At 53.6% G+C, this 12951-nt stretch overlaps 1 protein-coding gene across 3 annotated transcripts in view; it reads left to right on the top strand.

Annotated features, from left to right (window-relative positions):
• Positions 1–12951, top strand: part of FCHSD2 (FCH and double SH3 domains 2) — a 72367-nt gene that overhangs the window by 35764 nt on the left and 23652 nt on the right. For all 3 annotated transcript variants that reach the window (XM_029048253.1, XM_029048254.1, XM_029048252.1), the window contains exons 4-7: positions 7770–7846; positions 8554–8698; positions 11894–12027; positions 12234–12288. In XM_029048253.1, the coding sequence (XP_028904086.1) occupies positions 7770–7846; positions 8554–8698; positions 11894–12027; positions 12234–12288 (411 nt within the window). The remainder of the gene's footprint in view (positions 1–7769; positions 7847–8553; positions 8699–11893; positions 12028–12233; positions 12289–12951) is intronic.

Here is a 12951-nt window from a genome sequence, read left to right as displayed (position 1 = left end):
TAAAGAACCTGAAGGAAAAAATGGAAGGAAAAAATTGGAAAATTACTTCAAGCGAGTAATTCCTCATGTGGGATTGCTTTATTCTCTGTATACTCATAACTCTAAGCTGATTCAAGTCAAGATAAAGATCAGAGAAGCAGTGGGACTTAGTGGAAGGAGCATGGGCCGGGAGTCAAAAGATCTGGGTTCTAATCCCAGCTCTGCCACATGCCTGCTGTGTGATCTTGGACAGGTTACTTGACTTCTCTGTGCCTCAGTTTCCTCATCTATAAAATGGATCTACTGGAGAACTGGGATTCATCTCCACCCCTGGCCTCTTTGTTTCTGTGCAGTTTTGCATTTCCTCCGGCCTTCAAGATATTTCTATCTGGATGTCCCACCGACACTTTAAACTAAACATGTCCAAAACAGAACTCCTCCTGTTCCCACCCAAACCCTGCCTTCCCCCGGTCTTTCCCATTTCAATAGACAATACCACTATCCTCCTTCTCTCACAAGCCTATAACCTTGGTGTTATCCTCGACTCAGCTCTCTACTTCAACCCAAACGTTCAGACTGTCACCAAGCATGGGGGCTGGGCTAGAGTCGGAAATCCAAAAGGTAAGATAGGAGGGGGCGAGCTGATTGTGTGCTTTAAAGTCAATGGTAAGGGGTTTCTGTTTGATGCGGAGGTGGATAAGCAGCTACTGGAGGTTTTTAAGGAGTGGGGAGATGTGACTGAATGTTGTGGTTGTTTTTGTTTTGTTTTGTTTTTCAAGAAAAATGATCCAGGCAGCCGAGTGAAGAATAGACTGAAGTGGGGGAGAGACTGGAGCCAGGATGGCTAATAAGGAGGCAGAAGCAGTAGTCAAGGCAGGCTAGCCAAAGTGCTTCTTGCCAGGGCAGGGCATGAGGACATCAGAGACCTTGGAGGAAGGCGGCTGTCTGGGAGATGGTGCTGTGTTGGACAGCTTGGGCCCAAGAAGGGGAGCACAGGTTCTTGACCTTCCAGATTGGCTCACGACGGGTGATAGCAGGTGATGGCGAGCGTGGATTCTGGGCCTCCAATGCATCTGCATTGCCTGCCCACCCACCCTCTGGATCCACCAGAAATTTGATCTGGTAAGGTTTTTTTGAAAGCTTAGCACTCTTCTTAAGAGAACCCAGAGTTTCCAATATATTTCCATTTTGGAAAAAGGAGGAGTCAGCACTGGCAGGACAGACTCACAGGGCTGCAGCTTGCCCTGGGTGCTCCGGGGAGCACTGAAGCAGGGGGAGCCAGGGTGCCCGTAAATCTGGGCTGGCCCAATGGCCGTGCCCTCCCCAGGGCTCGACACGGCCCAGGCGGGCTCTGAGGAACTACGGAAAGGGGGGTGAGGCAGGCCATGCTTGATGTGCAAGGGTTTTCTCTAGAGCAGCTTCTCCCCCGGTCTCTCCCTCTCCTTCCCTCCCTGCCGGCTGCCCAGACTCGATCCTTCCACTTCCTGAGTGGGCAAGGCTGGGGCAGAGTGGGCCTTCTGGGAGGCTGGACCGCAAACGTCCAGAATTTGTCCTTGAGGAGCACAGAGCTTAGGCAGCATCTCCGGGGATAGAGGAAAGAGAAGCCATTATTTACCACGGGCTCCTCATTTAAAATGCTTTGAAATGCTGCCCTAAAAAGTAACTTTTCAAGTGGTTAATATTGACAGAGCGCCTAGAGGAACAAATGGTATTGCACCAAATCTTCCTTAAAAAAGCCCTTTGTTGCTGGCAGCTGCACTTTCACTGCCAGGAGAGGAGATCATTTTGATATATTTCTAATGCAAAGTTAATTGCCGGCAGCCTAATTAACATTGAATGAAAGTCTCAAATTGAATAATAGGAAACGTGCTTGCCAGTGGTACAGTGTTCCCCCCATCATTCCTGCCCCTAGATCCTCATGTTTCCATCCAAATAAACTACTTAGGAACCAAAATACAGTTCAGGGTAGATCTTGGGCAGGGTGGAGTCATTTCTGGGGTCTCAAGAATCCTGATTTGGTTTCCCTTTTTTGCCAATTTTCACCCTAATCCTGTGTGTTTTTTTTAAAAAATTAAAACAATTCTCCAAAAATCCAGAAACCGAAAACAAACTGTTTTCATCACAAGCATAGCAAAACCCCTCAGAAACCATCTTCTCTGCATCCTTAAAACATTCTAGCCTATAGGGATTGTCTACTGAAATCAGCAGACAAGCATCAAGCTTACCCTCACTGGCAAATGGTGCCGTTGCCATAGTGATCACCTTCCTCATTAAGATGGCTTTTCAACTTGTAATTTCTCTTATCTTTAAGGGAATAGCTGACATTTGGCATGGGGGGAAGGTGAATGTTGTGTTCTAATTCCAAATGTTTGCAGGGGAATCCCCCCGGAGAAAACATGGGCAAAAGAACCTCCAAGGATTTTGCGAGATCAGGCATCCTCTCAAACTGTTGAGGGCCTAATTTCGTATAAACTGGAAGCTATGTGTTAACTAGAAGCAGTTCTTCTAAAGTGAAGTGTTCAGATTCCCCATGTCATTTAAAAACCAAATCAAAATCCTGGAGTATTCATATATATTCACAAATGGACAGAGAGAGAGGAATTGGGGAGAGACAGAGGCCTAGTGGGGCAGAGGGAGACAGAGAGGATACAGTCCTTTGTATTGAAGGTGATGCTGCCGACGGTGAGATCCCACTGAGGTGGGCCAGTGTGGCCGCAAAGGCCCGAAGTGTGCGAGGCACCCTCGCCGTCCCACCTACCCAAGAAGAGAGGTCCCGGCCGTGCCCATGGTTTGGCCTTGGGGAAGGCCAGCAGAAACATTCGGGTCGGTTTCCTAACCAGATTGGCCTCCTCAGAGTCGGGGCCTCCGTCAGCCAAGAAGCACTTGAGGTGTCCATCTAGGTCCACTGTGGAGCCGGGAATTTTTGGAATCGGGGATTTGGTATTTCAACAACAAAACGAGGGGAGAAGGCCAACAACTGATGCGCACACAGCCATCTAGCAGAAGGTCTGGTGCGGAGCGGCTCACTCCCACTTTGGGGCGGCTTCCGTAGTCGAGCCGAGTCAGGTCCTCCGGTGAGGCCTGCACCAGGTGGCCATGTCCGGGCTGTCCGTTCGTTTGTCCAGACTCCAGAGGGGGCCAAGAACCGCTCCCTCTGGCCCCACCTCGGGGGTGCCGAGTGGTGGTGAACATCCCAGCCGGGGGATCAGAACCTAGGGCCCGCCCCCAAGCTGCTTCCCGCTTCTGTGGAGGATTCGGGGCTCCCACCATCACCCCACGAACTGAAGTCTGGCTGAAGTGGTTGGGGGCCGCAGGGAGCAGTGGGCCAGCTCTTCCTCGCCCATCCTCCTTCTCCTTCTCATCCTCCTCTTGCTCTTCCTCCTCCTCCTCCCAGAAGGCGCACGGCCTGGCTGGTCCGACCCGTGGCAGGGTCCGTGCGCAGTCCCTCTCTGCTTCCTGGGAAAGGAGCCGGGCGACTGGGATTTGCATAATGGTCTTTAGTGCTATTGTGGGCAACCCCGGGCTGGCGGTGCAGAGCTGCAGGCCGGCCACCTGTCCAGAACAAATGAACTTAGTCTTTGTGCAACATTATCTGCTTCTCCACAGGCTTGTTCCTAGCCAATGAATAACTCGATTAAAATATGATCAAACCCATCATTCAGGAAATGTTTGTCTTGGGCATAATTCCTCCTTTCAGGAGAAAAAAGAGAGGAATTTCCTCCTCCTCCGACCAGTGACACAACTCTATTTCCAGGCCCCTCCGGCAGGGTTTAAAAACCCCTTTTGTGAAATTAGCCTCATGAATATGAATTAGGGCTTGGGAATCGACCGAAACCCCACCTGAAAGTGACTGGCATTGACCAAGGGGATGTCTGAAGTCGAGGCCGGGCCGCCGCTGTCTCGAGGCCCACGCCACCCGCACGGTATGGTTCTGCTCCTCGAGCATCCCCAGCCTGCTCCTGGCCGAGGCGGTTCTGGGTCGGGCCAGGCGGCAGCATCTCTGCCCCGTCGCGTTTACCGAGAACGAAGTCCTCGACCTGCGTACTCTGTGTTTGGGCCTGGGGGCGGCGGGGGGTGGGGGTATGGTGCATCTCCACTTCTGCGCTTGATTATGTAGCTCCGTGGCCACCCCCCCGGCATCAGGGCCGTCTCGCGAGGGTCTAATCTAATGAAGAAAAACAGTATGAGGAATCACGTTGAGACTTGAGGAAGCTCTTGGTCAGAGAATCCTGGTTTCTGTAATCGTTGTGAACAGTCATGGCCCCTTCAGCCACAGACTTAGTGGCTGCGGGAAGGTGAAGCTGCCTAGGAAACTCACCTCGAAGTGGAGTTAAGCAGGAAGAAAGGAGGCACAATTCCATTTTCCTTGGCTTATTTGCTTTTTAGCTATCCTCTCCCCACCCCCACTCCCACCCTCAAGTCGAACCAGCTGGTGAAGTTTTCCTAAATAAGGCTTTATCCCACTGTTCCATCAGACTCCTGGGATTTGCTCTCTAGTGCTTTGGGTCTGGTTGCAGCAGGATGGGGGTGGGTGGGCTTCAAGAAGAGGCATCAACCCCCTGCCTGTCCCTTCTCCAGATCATGGCTTGCCAGTGATCTTGCTTTCGGGTTGAAGTAGGACCCGCTCGTGGCTAGCGGGCTGGCTGTCTTTCTTGCAGGATCTCATACAGGCTCGCTGCCTGCCTTTTCAGAGTGTTTCCTGGTCTCGATGCAATCTTGCTGACCTAGTGGTCCCCTGGTCTCCCAGCACCTCTGACCCTCCCTGGTCCTTTTACTGCCTCCTCCTCGAGTAAACACCAAAGTCAGCCGAAAAGTCTCCCACTCTTATCAGAGGGCCAGCGTTGTCCCTGGCCTGGCCCCGTACAGCACAAGCCAACCCTCTACCTCCCCACCTCGCTCTTCCTCCTCCCGTCCCCACAGAAAAGGAAAAGGAAACAGTGGTCGAGGGTCGGCACAGGTTGGGACTGCCTTGGTGACTGTTACTGTGATGGCTGTCCCTGGGGTCGTCATGGGTCAGGATCACTATGGTGGCCATTTTTGGAGTCGGCAGGGGCCGGGATTGCCGCGGTGGCCATCCTCGGGGTCGGCACAGGTTGGGATTGCCGGAGTTTGAGCAAGGATCCACTCGCTTTTAAAAACTCTGCTGAAATTTTCCCAGAATAATGGCTTTGACAAGGTAGCGAAAAAACAGAGCTTTTCAGTGGAGATGTAGGAGAGGCCCCTGGTTACCATTTTAGTAATTGGGAGTCATGCTAAGAATCATGTTAAGCCACAATTACAGCGGCCCATCTATCTCAGGTCACGGTCAACTGTAAGTCCAAAGTGGGAATTCATTTAACCAGAAAAGGAGAAAGAGTTTAAGACGATGAGGTCTCACCAAGCGGAAGCAATAGGACTGGGGTTTCCTTGTTGGAAAAATGGAATTCTAGGAAATAGTTCAAGGAGACCAATGAATCATTCATATCTAAATTGCTTGCAGTAATTCTGCAAGGAAGAAAAATGGTCAAAACGTCTCTCATCCCGATTTCTCAATTATAAGGCATCAATTTACAGCTGCAGGTGAAGGAAAGCAGAAGTGCAGAAATGGTAGCCTAAGGTTCGCGGCAGGGCCTGGGCGCGGTCAGACGGGCCACGCGAGGAACGGAAATGCCGCTGGGGCCTGCAGCCTGTGGCAGAAAAGCCGCCTTTTGCCGCCAGAGGCAGCTGAGCAAACCTGGAAAGGACTGGCATTTCAACTACTCAGTTGGAGGGATTTGGCCCTGAGCCTCCCGCTGGGAACTGGGCCCTTTATTTAGGCAACTTGAAAGTTTGGGCTCACATCAGCCTCTGTATCACATAATAAACGCGGTCCTTGTTCGGGACAGGATCCCCGCCTCCGCCCCGAGCAGCCCGTGCCTTCCCTGAGCTCAAAGGAGCAGGAATTTGGCGAGAAGCAGAGGATGCTCGCGTTGGGCCCTTTCACCGAAAGGCAGCTTTTCCTGTGTTCTGGGCGAGCTGCGGGAGACGAGAAGCCAGTCATTGTGAGCTGGATGTTCCCAGGGGGCTGTTTCGCCCCGGGGTGCCATGGGCCTAACAGAACACCGCGTCCAGTGAAACGGCATGGTGTAGGGGATAGAGCGGGAGTTTGGGAGTCAGAAGGTCGTGGGTTCTAATCCTGTCTCCCCCACTTGTCTGCTCTGTGACCTTGGACAAGTCACTTAGAGTCTCTGGGACTCAGTTACCTCATCTGGAAAATGGGGAATGAGCCCTTGAGCCCCATGTGGGACAGGGACTGTGTCCAACCAGCTTTGCTTGTATACACCCCCAGCACGTAGTAGAGTGCTTGGCGCACAGTAAGTGCTTAACCAATACCGCAATTATTATTATTATTATCCAGTCGCTTCCCTCTCCTTGCTCCTGGAGGCTCTTGGGGTCCTCCAGTGCTGAGGGGAAGTGAGTGAGTGGAGCAGCAGAGAGCACAGCTGACCCTAGCCCCGCCTCTCCGAGGGGGACCCTGGGGGACCCGACTGAGGATCTCACCTAGTGGATGGGAAACACGGTCCCATGACTGAGGGGCCAAAGGACGTCTAGGGAGTTGGCGAGAAACCACCGGTGTGGAAAGAGCAGGGGTCTGGGAGTCGAGAAATCTGGCTTCTCTTTCCAGCTCTGCCACTTATCTGCTCTGTGACCCTGGGCAAAGCACTTAACAACTTCTCTGTGCCTCCTGTCTTCCTCCGTAAAATGGGGATCAGATATGTTGTCTCCTTCTTCCTTAGGCTGAGCCTCGTGTGGAAAGGCGACGGTATCCAACCTGATTAATCTGTATATATTGTGGCACTTAGCCTAGTACTTGGTATGGAGTGAGCCCGTAACAAATATCCCAGATGTAATTAAATATTATTATTACCCACTGAAAACCCTTATTCCTGGCTTTCCCTCCAGCGCAAGGCAAAGGCAGGGCAAGGAGAGGGTCAGGGCCTCAGGACGCTGGCCCTGCTCACTGACATCAATCACTGGCCTCAGGGCACCAGGTCCTGTTCACTGGCCTCAAGACACTGGTCCTGGTCACTGGGCCAAAGGTTAAGCCAGCAGGGCATTTCCCCGGCGGCCCTGCACAGCGGCCTCTTTGTGTGGCCGCACATGAACAGCCAGTGGCATTGAAGGGAAGCCGATGATTGTGGAGAGGGTGGCGAAGGAAGAGAGAATCAGCTGGAGAGGACGGCTTCAGCAACGGCCACTCCCTGGGGGCCGGGGAGGAAACTCAGACATGTCGGATCTCTTGTCAGGTTTCCCCACGTCCAGATTGGGACTCCCTCTGGCAGGGTGGCTGGTAGAGTGGGAACGAGCGATTGTTTCATCTAGCCAAGTCAGGCCGCCCCTCTTCCCCTCCCTCCCATCATTCTGTCCTCCCCCCGTTCATCCTTCCCTCTCACCCTCCTGCTCCCCCATTCTCTGGAAAAGGGGAAAAGAAAGGAAGTAGTGTAGAAGGGCCGGGCTTATAGAAACTCCTGAAACTCCATCTTCTCCTTCTGCCCCAAATGCCAGGGCTGAGCCTGCCCATCTCTGGCTTCAGTCAATCCGTGGTATTTATTGAGTCCTTACTGTGGACCCGACACTGAACTAGTGCTTGGGAATGGAGCATCCAAACGAGTTGGTAGTCACGGTCTCTGCCCGCAAGGAGTTTATAGTCTAGAGAGGCATTTGAGGGATCCCACCCAGGTTCTGAGGGTGCTGAGATCCACTAGAAGGAGACAAGCTCCCTCCGTAAAGCAACACTTGCTTATTCCTCACTTTCCTCCCTTCTTCTGCAGGGGATCCAGAAGCTGGCCAGCCAGTACCTGAAGAAGGACTGGCCCGGAACCAAAGCTGAAGAGAGAAGCGATTCCAGGTAGTTTCCAAGGGGCCCAGTCCAGTGACGAGAACCTCTTTCCTTCATGGAAATTAATTTAAGCCTCACATCAAAATACGTGGGCCGAACGACTTGGTTTTGTTTGTTTAAGGTCCTGCAGTGGGCCTGCACAGGTGATAGAAGTGGAAATCAGTGGACCACTTTCTGGTCCTAAATAGCCCGCTCTATTAAATGAGCTGGGTGACACAAGAATGAGGTCATTGGTGGGGGCCTCCCTCATGCACCCGGGTTTGGGACAGCTGTGGTCTGGTGGATTTGGTGGGAGGCTTTGTGGAAAAGAGAATTGTCTGGCCATAGGAAGGAAGAAGAGTTGTCTGTGTTTCCAAGTAGAATTCATCCCGCCTGGCCCCCTCAGTCCCTGGGTTGTGGGGTAGGGGGCCTGGCCTAAGGACACAGCGGGGCCTGTGTTCCGAAGAGACCAGAGAGTGCCTTTCCTCACGAGGCGGGCAGGTGGGTGGAAGGGGAGGGGAGAGAAGGGGCAGCCTCTTCAGGGTCCAGGGTTCAAGCAGTGAAGTCCTGAAAGGTGTTTCCCTGAAGGCCCAAACCCTCAGCTACCAAAACCCTCAGCCCCAGCCAGGACTCCGTGACTGGGGGCTCTGGCTCCCTAAGTAGGGTGAGGGACAGGACTCCCCCCGCTACCCACCCTCACCCCTTTTCTCATGCCCATGGCTCTCATTTCCCCACAGGAGCATGTACCCGGTGTGGAAGGCCTTTCTCGAGGGCACAGTGCAGGTGGCCCAGTCCCGGATCAACATCTGTGACAACTATAAAAACCTGATCTCTGAGCCAGCCCGTGCAGTCAGGAGCTTGAAGGAACAGCAGCTGAAACGGGTAGGGGCTCGGCACCTCTGCTTTCCTGCTTACCCTTTCCGTGGCGTCTAGCTGCCCGATGCCAAGCCGGTGACGGGGGATGTGACCGGGGATATCCCTGGTGAGCGGGGCAGCCGAGCCTGAGTGGGCTCAGAAAGGAGCCTGGGGCCACTTGCCTTGGAGGTGGAGGGGAAGGGCAGGGAATGAGGCCTCTGCCATCCCGGCCTTCCACCAGCTCTGGCCTCCATCCTCCCATCAGCCCTGCCCTTCCTCCGTGTACTCCTCCAGGCATGGGCTTTGCCTCAGCCTAAATGCAAAGGTCTGTAAATTGATGCTTCTGTGTCCCAGGTGAAGAGTCAAACCAAAGGACATTTGCACAGTGTATTAAAAATCAATCTATCAGTTATTGGTATTTACTGAGTGCTAACCACTTGCATTAAGTGCATGGGGGAGCACAACAGCAGCAAGACACACATTTCTTGCCCTCGGAGAACTTACAGCTTTATGGGAAAGACAGATAAAAATACCTGACAGACAGTGAAAGCTGGAGGAAGAACAAGGATAATGCGTGAAACTACAAACTCACCGTGACCACACAGCTGAACACATAACTGAATGTAGAGATAAATCGATAAGGAAAATGTCTGAATCAATAAAGCCCTCTGTATGTACGTGAGTGCTGGGGAGAGGGTTAAAGTTTACAGATACTGAGAGAGGCTGTGGGGATTGATAGAACTTGGCATGTTAGGCTGGGTTCTTGGAAGAGGTGGAGGTTTAGGAGGGCTAGAAAAGTGGGGAGAGCTGTGTGCTGGAGGACTTGTGTGGTAGAGTTCCAGGCTAGGGGAGAAGCCGGAGTAAAAGAGTGGAGATGTGAGAGTTGAGAGTGAGATTCAGTTTGAAGGTGAGCTTGGGAGATGTGAAGAGTGAGCTGGAGAGGACCAGGTGAAAAGAAAGCCAGAACACGTGTGCTGGAGGAAAGCCTGGAAACCAGGGCTCGGAGCCGCTATCTGATGTGGAGGGAGATGGGGGGGCATCGGAGGAGGTGGAGGCGTGGAGGGCTGTGGGCTGAGCAGCCCCTCCAGGAGATGATCCCGGCAGCAGCGGGTAGGATGGATGGAGCCGGGAGAAGATGGAGGCAGGGAGGCCAGGGAGGGGGTGGCTTCAGAACAGTAGTCTAATGGTGATCCTATCAGAGCTTTGATCAGTGAGTGACCATTTGAGTGGAGAGGAAGGAGCTGGTCCCGGAGATGTCACGGAAGAGCAACCACCAGGATCAACAGCTGACTGAATATGAGGGCGGGAAGGCCGTGAGGAGCAGAGTTCAAGGACCGAGAGGATGGTGGTGGGATTTTTTCCAATGAATTTTAGTCATCTCCCCAGATGGATGCAGTCGGGGTAGAAGCCGGCCCGGCTCACCTACTGTTGCCTGACTTCCGGGCTCTCGTCCCCTCTGGGCCAAACATTACTAGGCGGGGCCTTGCAGGAGCAACATGGGGCTGCCCTGGGAGCATAACGGAGGCAGGGGTCCTGGGCTGGAGGAGGGTTGTCGGCAGAGCTGTCAGTGAACTTCCCTTTTGGTGGTACAGGGGGGCCTGGACTCTAGAGGCCCATTTCCTGACCATCCATTTGGCTCAGTGGCTGAGAGGGGCACTGGGTCTTGGGTGCCAAAAGGCAATGTACGGGGCTGGGTCCATCCATGGCTATTGGGTTCCAAGCCCAGTGGGGAGTGGGGGGCCCCGTGCCCAAGAGCAGCCATCCTCATGCCTATTCCTCCAGGAATCGCTCATCCTCCCTTAGCCATTTAGGGCTCAGGAGAAGGCAGCTGGGTTTGAGGGGGTGAGGACAGGTTCCGTCACTGCCAGAGAGCGCGCTGACTGCCGTCCCTTGTGTGCCATCGTCCCATGCAGTTCTGCACAGTTGCGTCTGGTTTCCGTTACTGTCAGAAGGCACAGTGACTGCCCCATGAGGGTCCATAGGTTCGAGTCCAAGGGATGAGCTCCAACTTTGTGTTCCGATGTGTGAGGGGCTTGAGTGTTTCGCTTTTTCTTCCAAGCAAACTTTTTCTTGTTTTCTCCAAAGGTCAGACCAGATCCTGGGCAGTGAGAAGTGCTTTGGGAGGTCCCCGGTCCCATCTGAATAATTCTCTCAGCCAGTCCTACGAGAACCATCTAGGCCGAACCTTTCTCTTTCCCCAAAAATTCCCTTGCCTAGATGCCCAGGCCAGCTATGGTCGGGTGGCAGCCGGGGTCCGGAAGTGGGCTGATGTGGCGGCGAGGTCCGGAGGCCGCCCGCCCACCTGGCCCTCGGGGCTCCCCAGCCGTGGGCTGTGAGGGGAAGTCCAGGTTTCGTTTGCAGTTTGGGCTGGATTGGGAAGCCCCTTCTGCCTCGGGCCCTCTGGCTGCTCCCCGGCCTGAGTCCAGTTGGCCATTCCTGGGGGGGAAGTCAAAGTTTGCAACTCATTTTGAACCTCTCAGTCCTTGTGGGAAGTGAGAGCATTGCACCGTGGCTTGCTCAGATACCTTCCAGTTTTGAGTGAGCAGTCTGGGTGTGCGTCAGTGTGTGCAGTCTGGGTTAGAGTGCATATATGTGTATGTATGTACATGTGTGGTGTGCCTTTTGGAGGTCTTTCGCCTGTGGGGCCAGAGATCCCTTCCTGGCTGGCGTCGGGGGCCGACGCCTGAGGCCTGGTCGGTCCAGGTGGGTCTGGTGCCACCCTTCACCCAGCCAAGCCCGAGATCGACCCTGGAGCTCCCATGGGAGCTGGGACCAAGAATGCCCATGCGGGAGGCAGCAGGGTGTAGTCGCAGAGTACTGGTCCGGAAGCTGGAAGACCCGGGTTCGAGTGTGAGTTCTGCCACCTGCTGGCTGTGTGACTTTGGACAAGTCACTTAACTTTTCTGTATCTCAGTTTGCTCATCTGCAAAATGGGGCTAATGATTCCTGCCATTCTGCCTACCTCACAAGGTTGTTGTGAGGACAAAAATAAGTAATGTGAGAGTGCTTTGGGAATAAAAGTGCCCTACAAAAACCAAGGTAATATCATTAGTAGTAGTATTTTGTCGGCACTCAGTACATACCTCTGACTCCAAAAACTTAGGGTTGTGCTTCTAGGTGGCCAAACCTGGAGGCACCGATTTGCCAAAAGCTAATTTTCCTGCAAATGGGCTGTGGAAATCACTGATGGCAATTCCTTGTTGCATTTGTTTTGTTTTGCAGTGTGTGGACCAGTTGACAAAGATTCAAACAGAACTGCAGGAGACAGTGAAAGATTTAGCAAAAGGCAAAAAAAAGTACTTGGAGACAGAACAGATGGCTCACGCGGTGCGGGAAAAAGCCGACATCGAGGCAAAGTGCGTGCCTGGGCTGACCTTGGTGGTGGGTGGGTGTCCGTGCGCTGAGGGTGCCTGGACAGGTAGTGTGGCAGGTTCAGGGAGGCGGGGAAGGCCTCCTGGAAGAGGAGGAGGAGGGCAGTTTCTTGAAGGCTTCGATCGATGCTGTTGATCTGATTCTCTAGGTGCCGAGGTTGCTGATAGCTTGGTTTTTTGCTTCATTTCAGATCCAAACTTAGTCTTTTCCAGTCAAGAATAAGCTTACAGAAGGCGAGTGTAAAGGTGAGCATCTGAGAACAGGTTCCAAAGACCTAAAGGGGCTCGGTGGCTGGCGCATCTGCCCCTGAGCTGTGGCTCTGCCTGTTTCCTCGGGCCCAGAGGCAGCATCTGTTGGGTTCCAACCCCCGTCCCCGAGAGGGGAGAAGCTTTGCTTCGGCTTCGTGCGGGGTGTCAGGCATCTGGTGCCTTACAGGCAGAGCTGCAAGTTGGTGCCAAGTTCATTTTTTCCCTGAGGTCGTGGTCGGCTAGAATCGATTATCCGGCCGTCGGTCAGTTGGCTGGCTGGCCAACTGCTCGATCGGAGCGAGGGGGTTCGGGGAGCTGGATGACACCAAGCCAGGCCAGCCACAGGAAGGCAGCCTGTTTGGTTCCATCCCCTGAATATCCGCTATCCAGACAGCCCTGGCACCGGTGGGATTGGGTGGACACTGTGCTCTGGCCTCCCTAAAGCTTGGGCCTGGAATGTAACGTAGGACCTCTCTAAACCCAGCACGGCTTCATTGATGGGGATCACTGGGCCATGAATGCTGCAGGGAGAACCTCAGTTGATCTCCTCTCTCTTTGATGCCAGGTGATCTGGGAGGCCAATTCGAGTCAGAGTTTGCCCTGGCTTGAGGGAGGGACTTGACCCAGAATACCAGAGCCGGCTCCGAGGGGATTACCATG

Source organism: Ornithorhynchus anatinus, chromosome 20 (genome assembly GCF_004115215.2).
Source record: "Ornithorhynchus anatinus isolate Pmale09 chromosome 20, mOrnAna1.pri.v4, whole genome shotgun sequence".
Classification (NCBI taxonomy): domain Eukaryota; kingdom Metazoa; phylum Chordata; class Mammalia; order Monotremata; family Ornithorhynchidae; genus Ornithorhynchus; species Ornithorhynchus anatinus.
The sequence above is the reverse complement of the archived record's forward strand: the minus strand, read 5'-3'. Positions and strand labels throughout refer to the sequence as shown.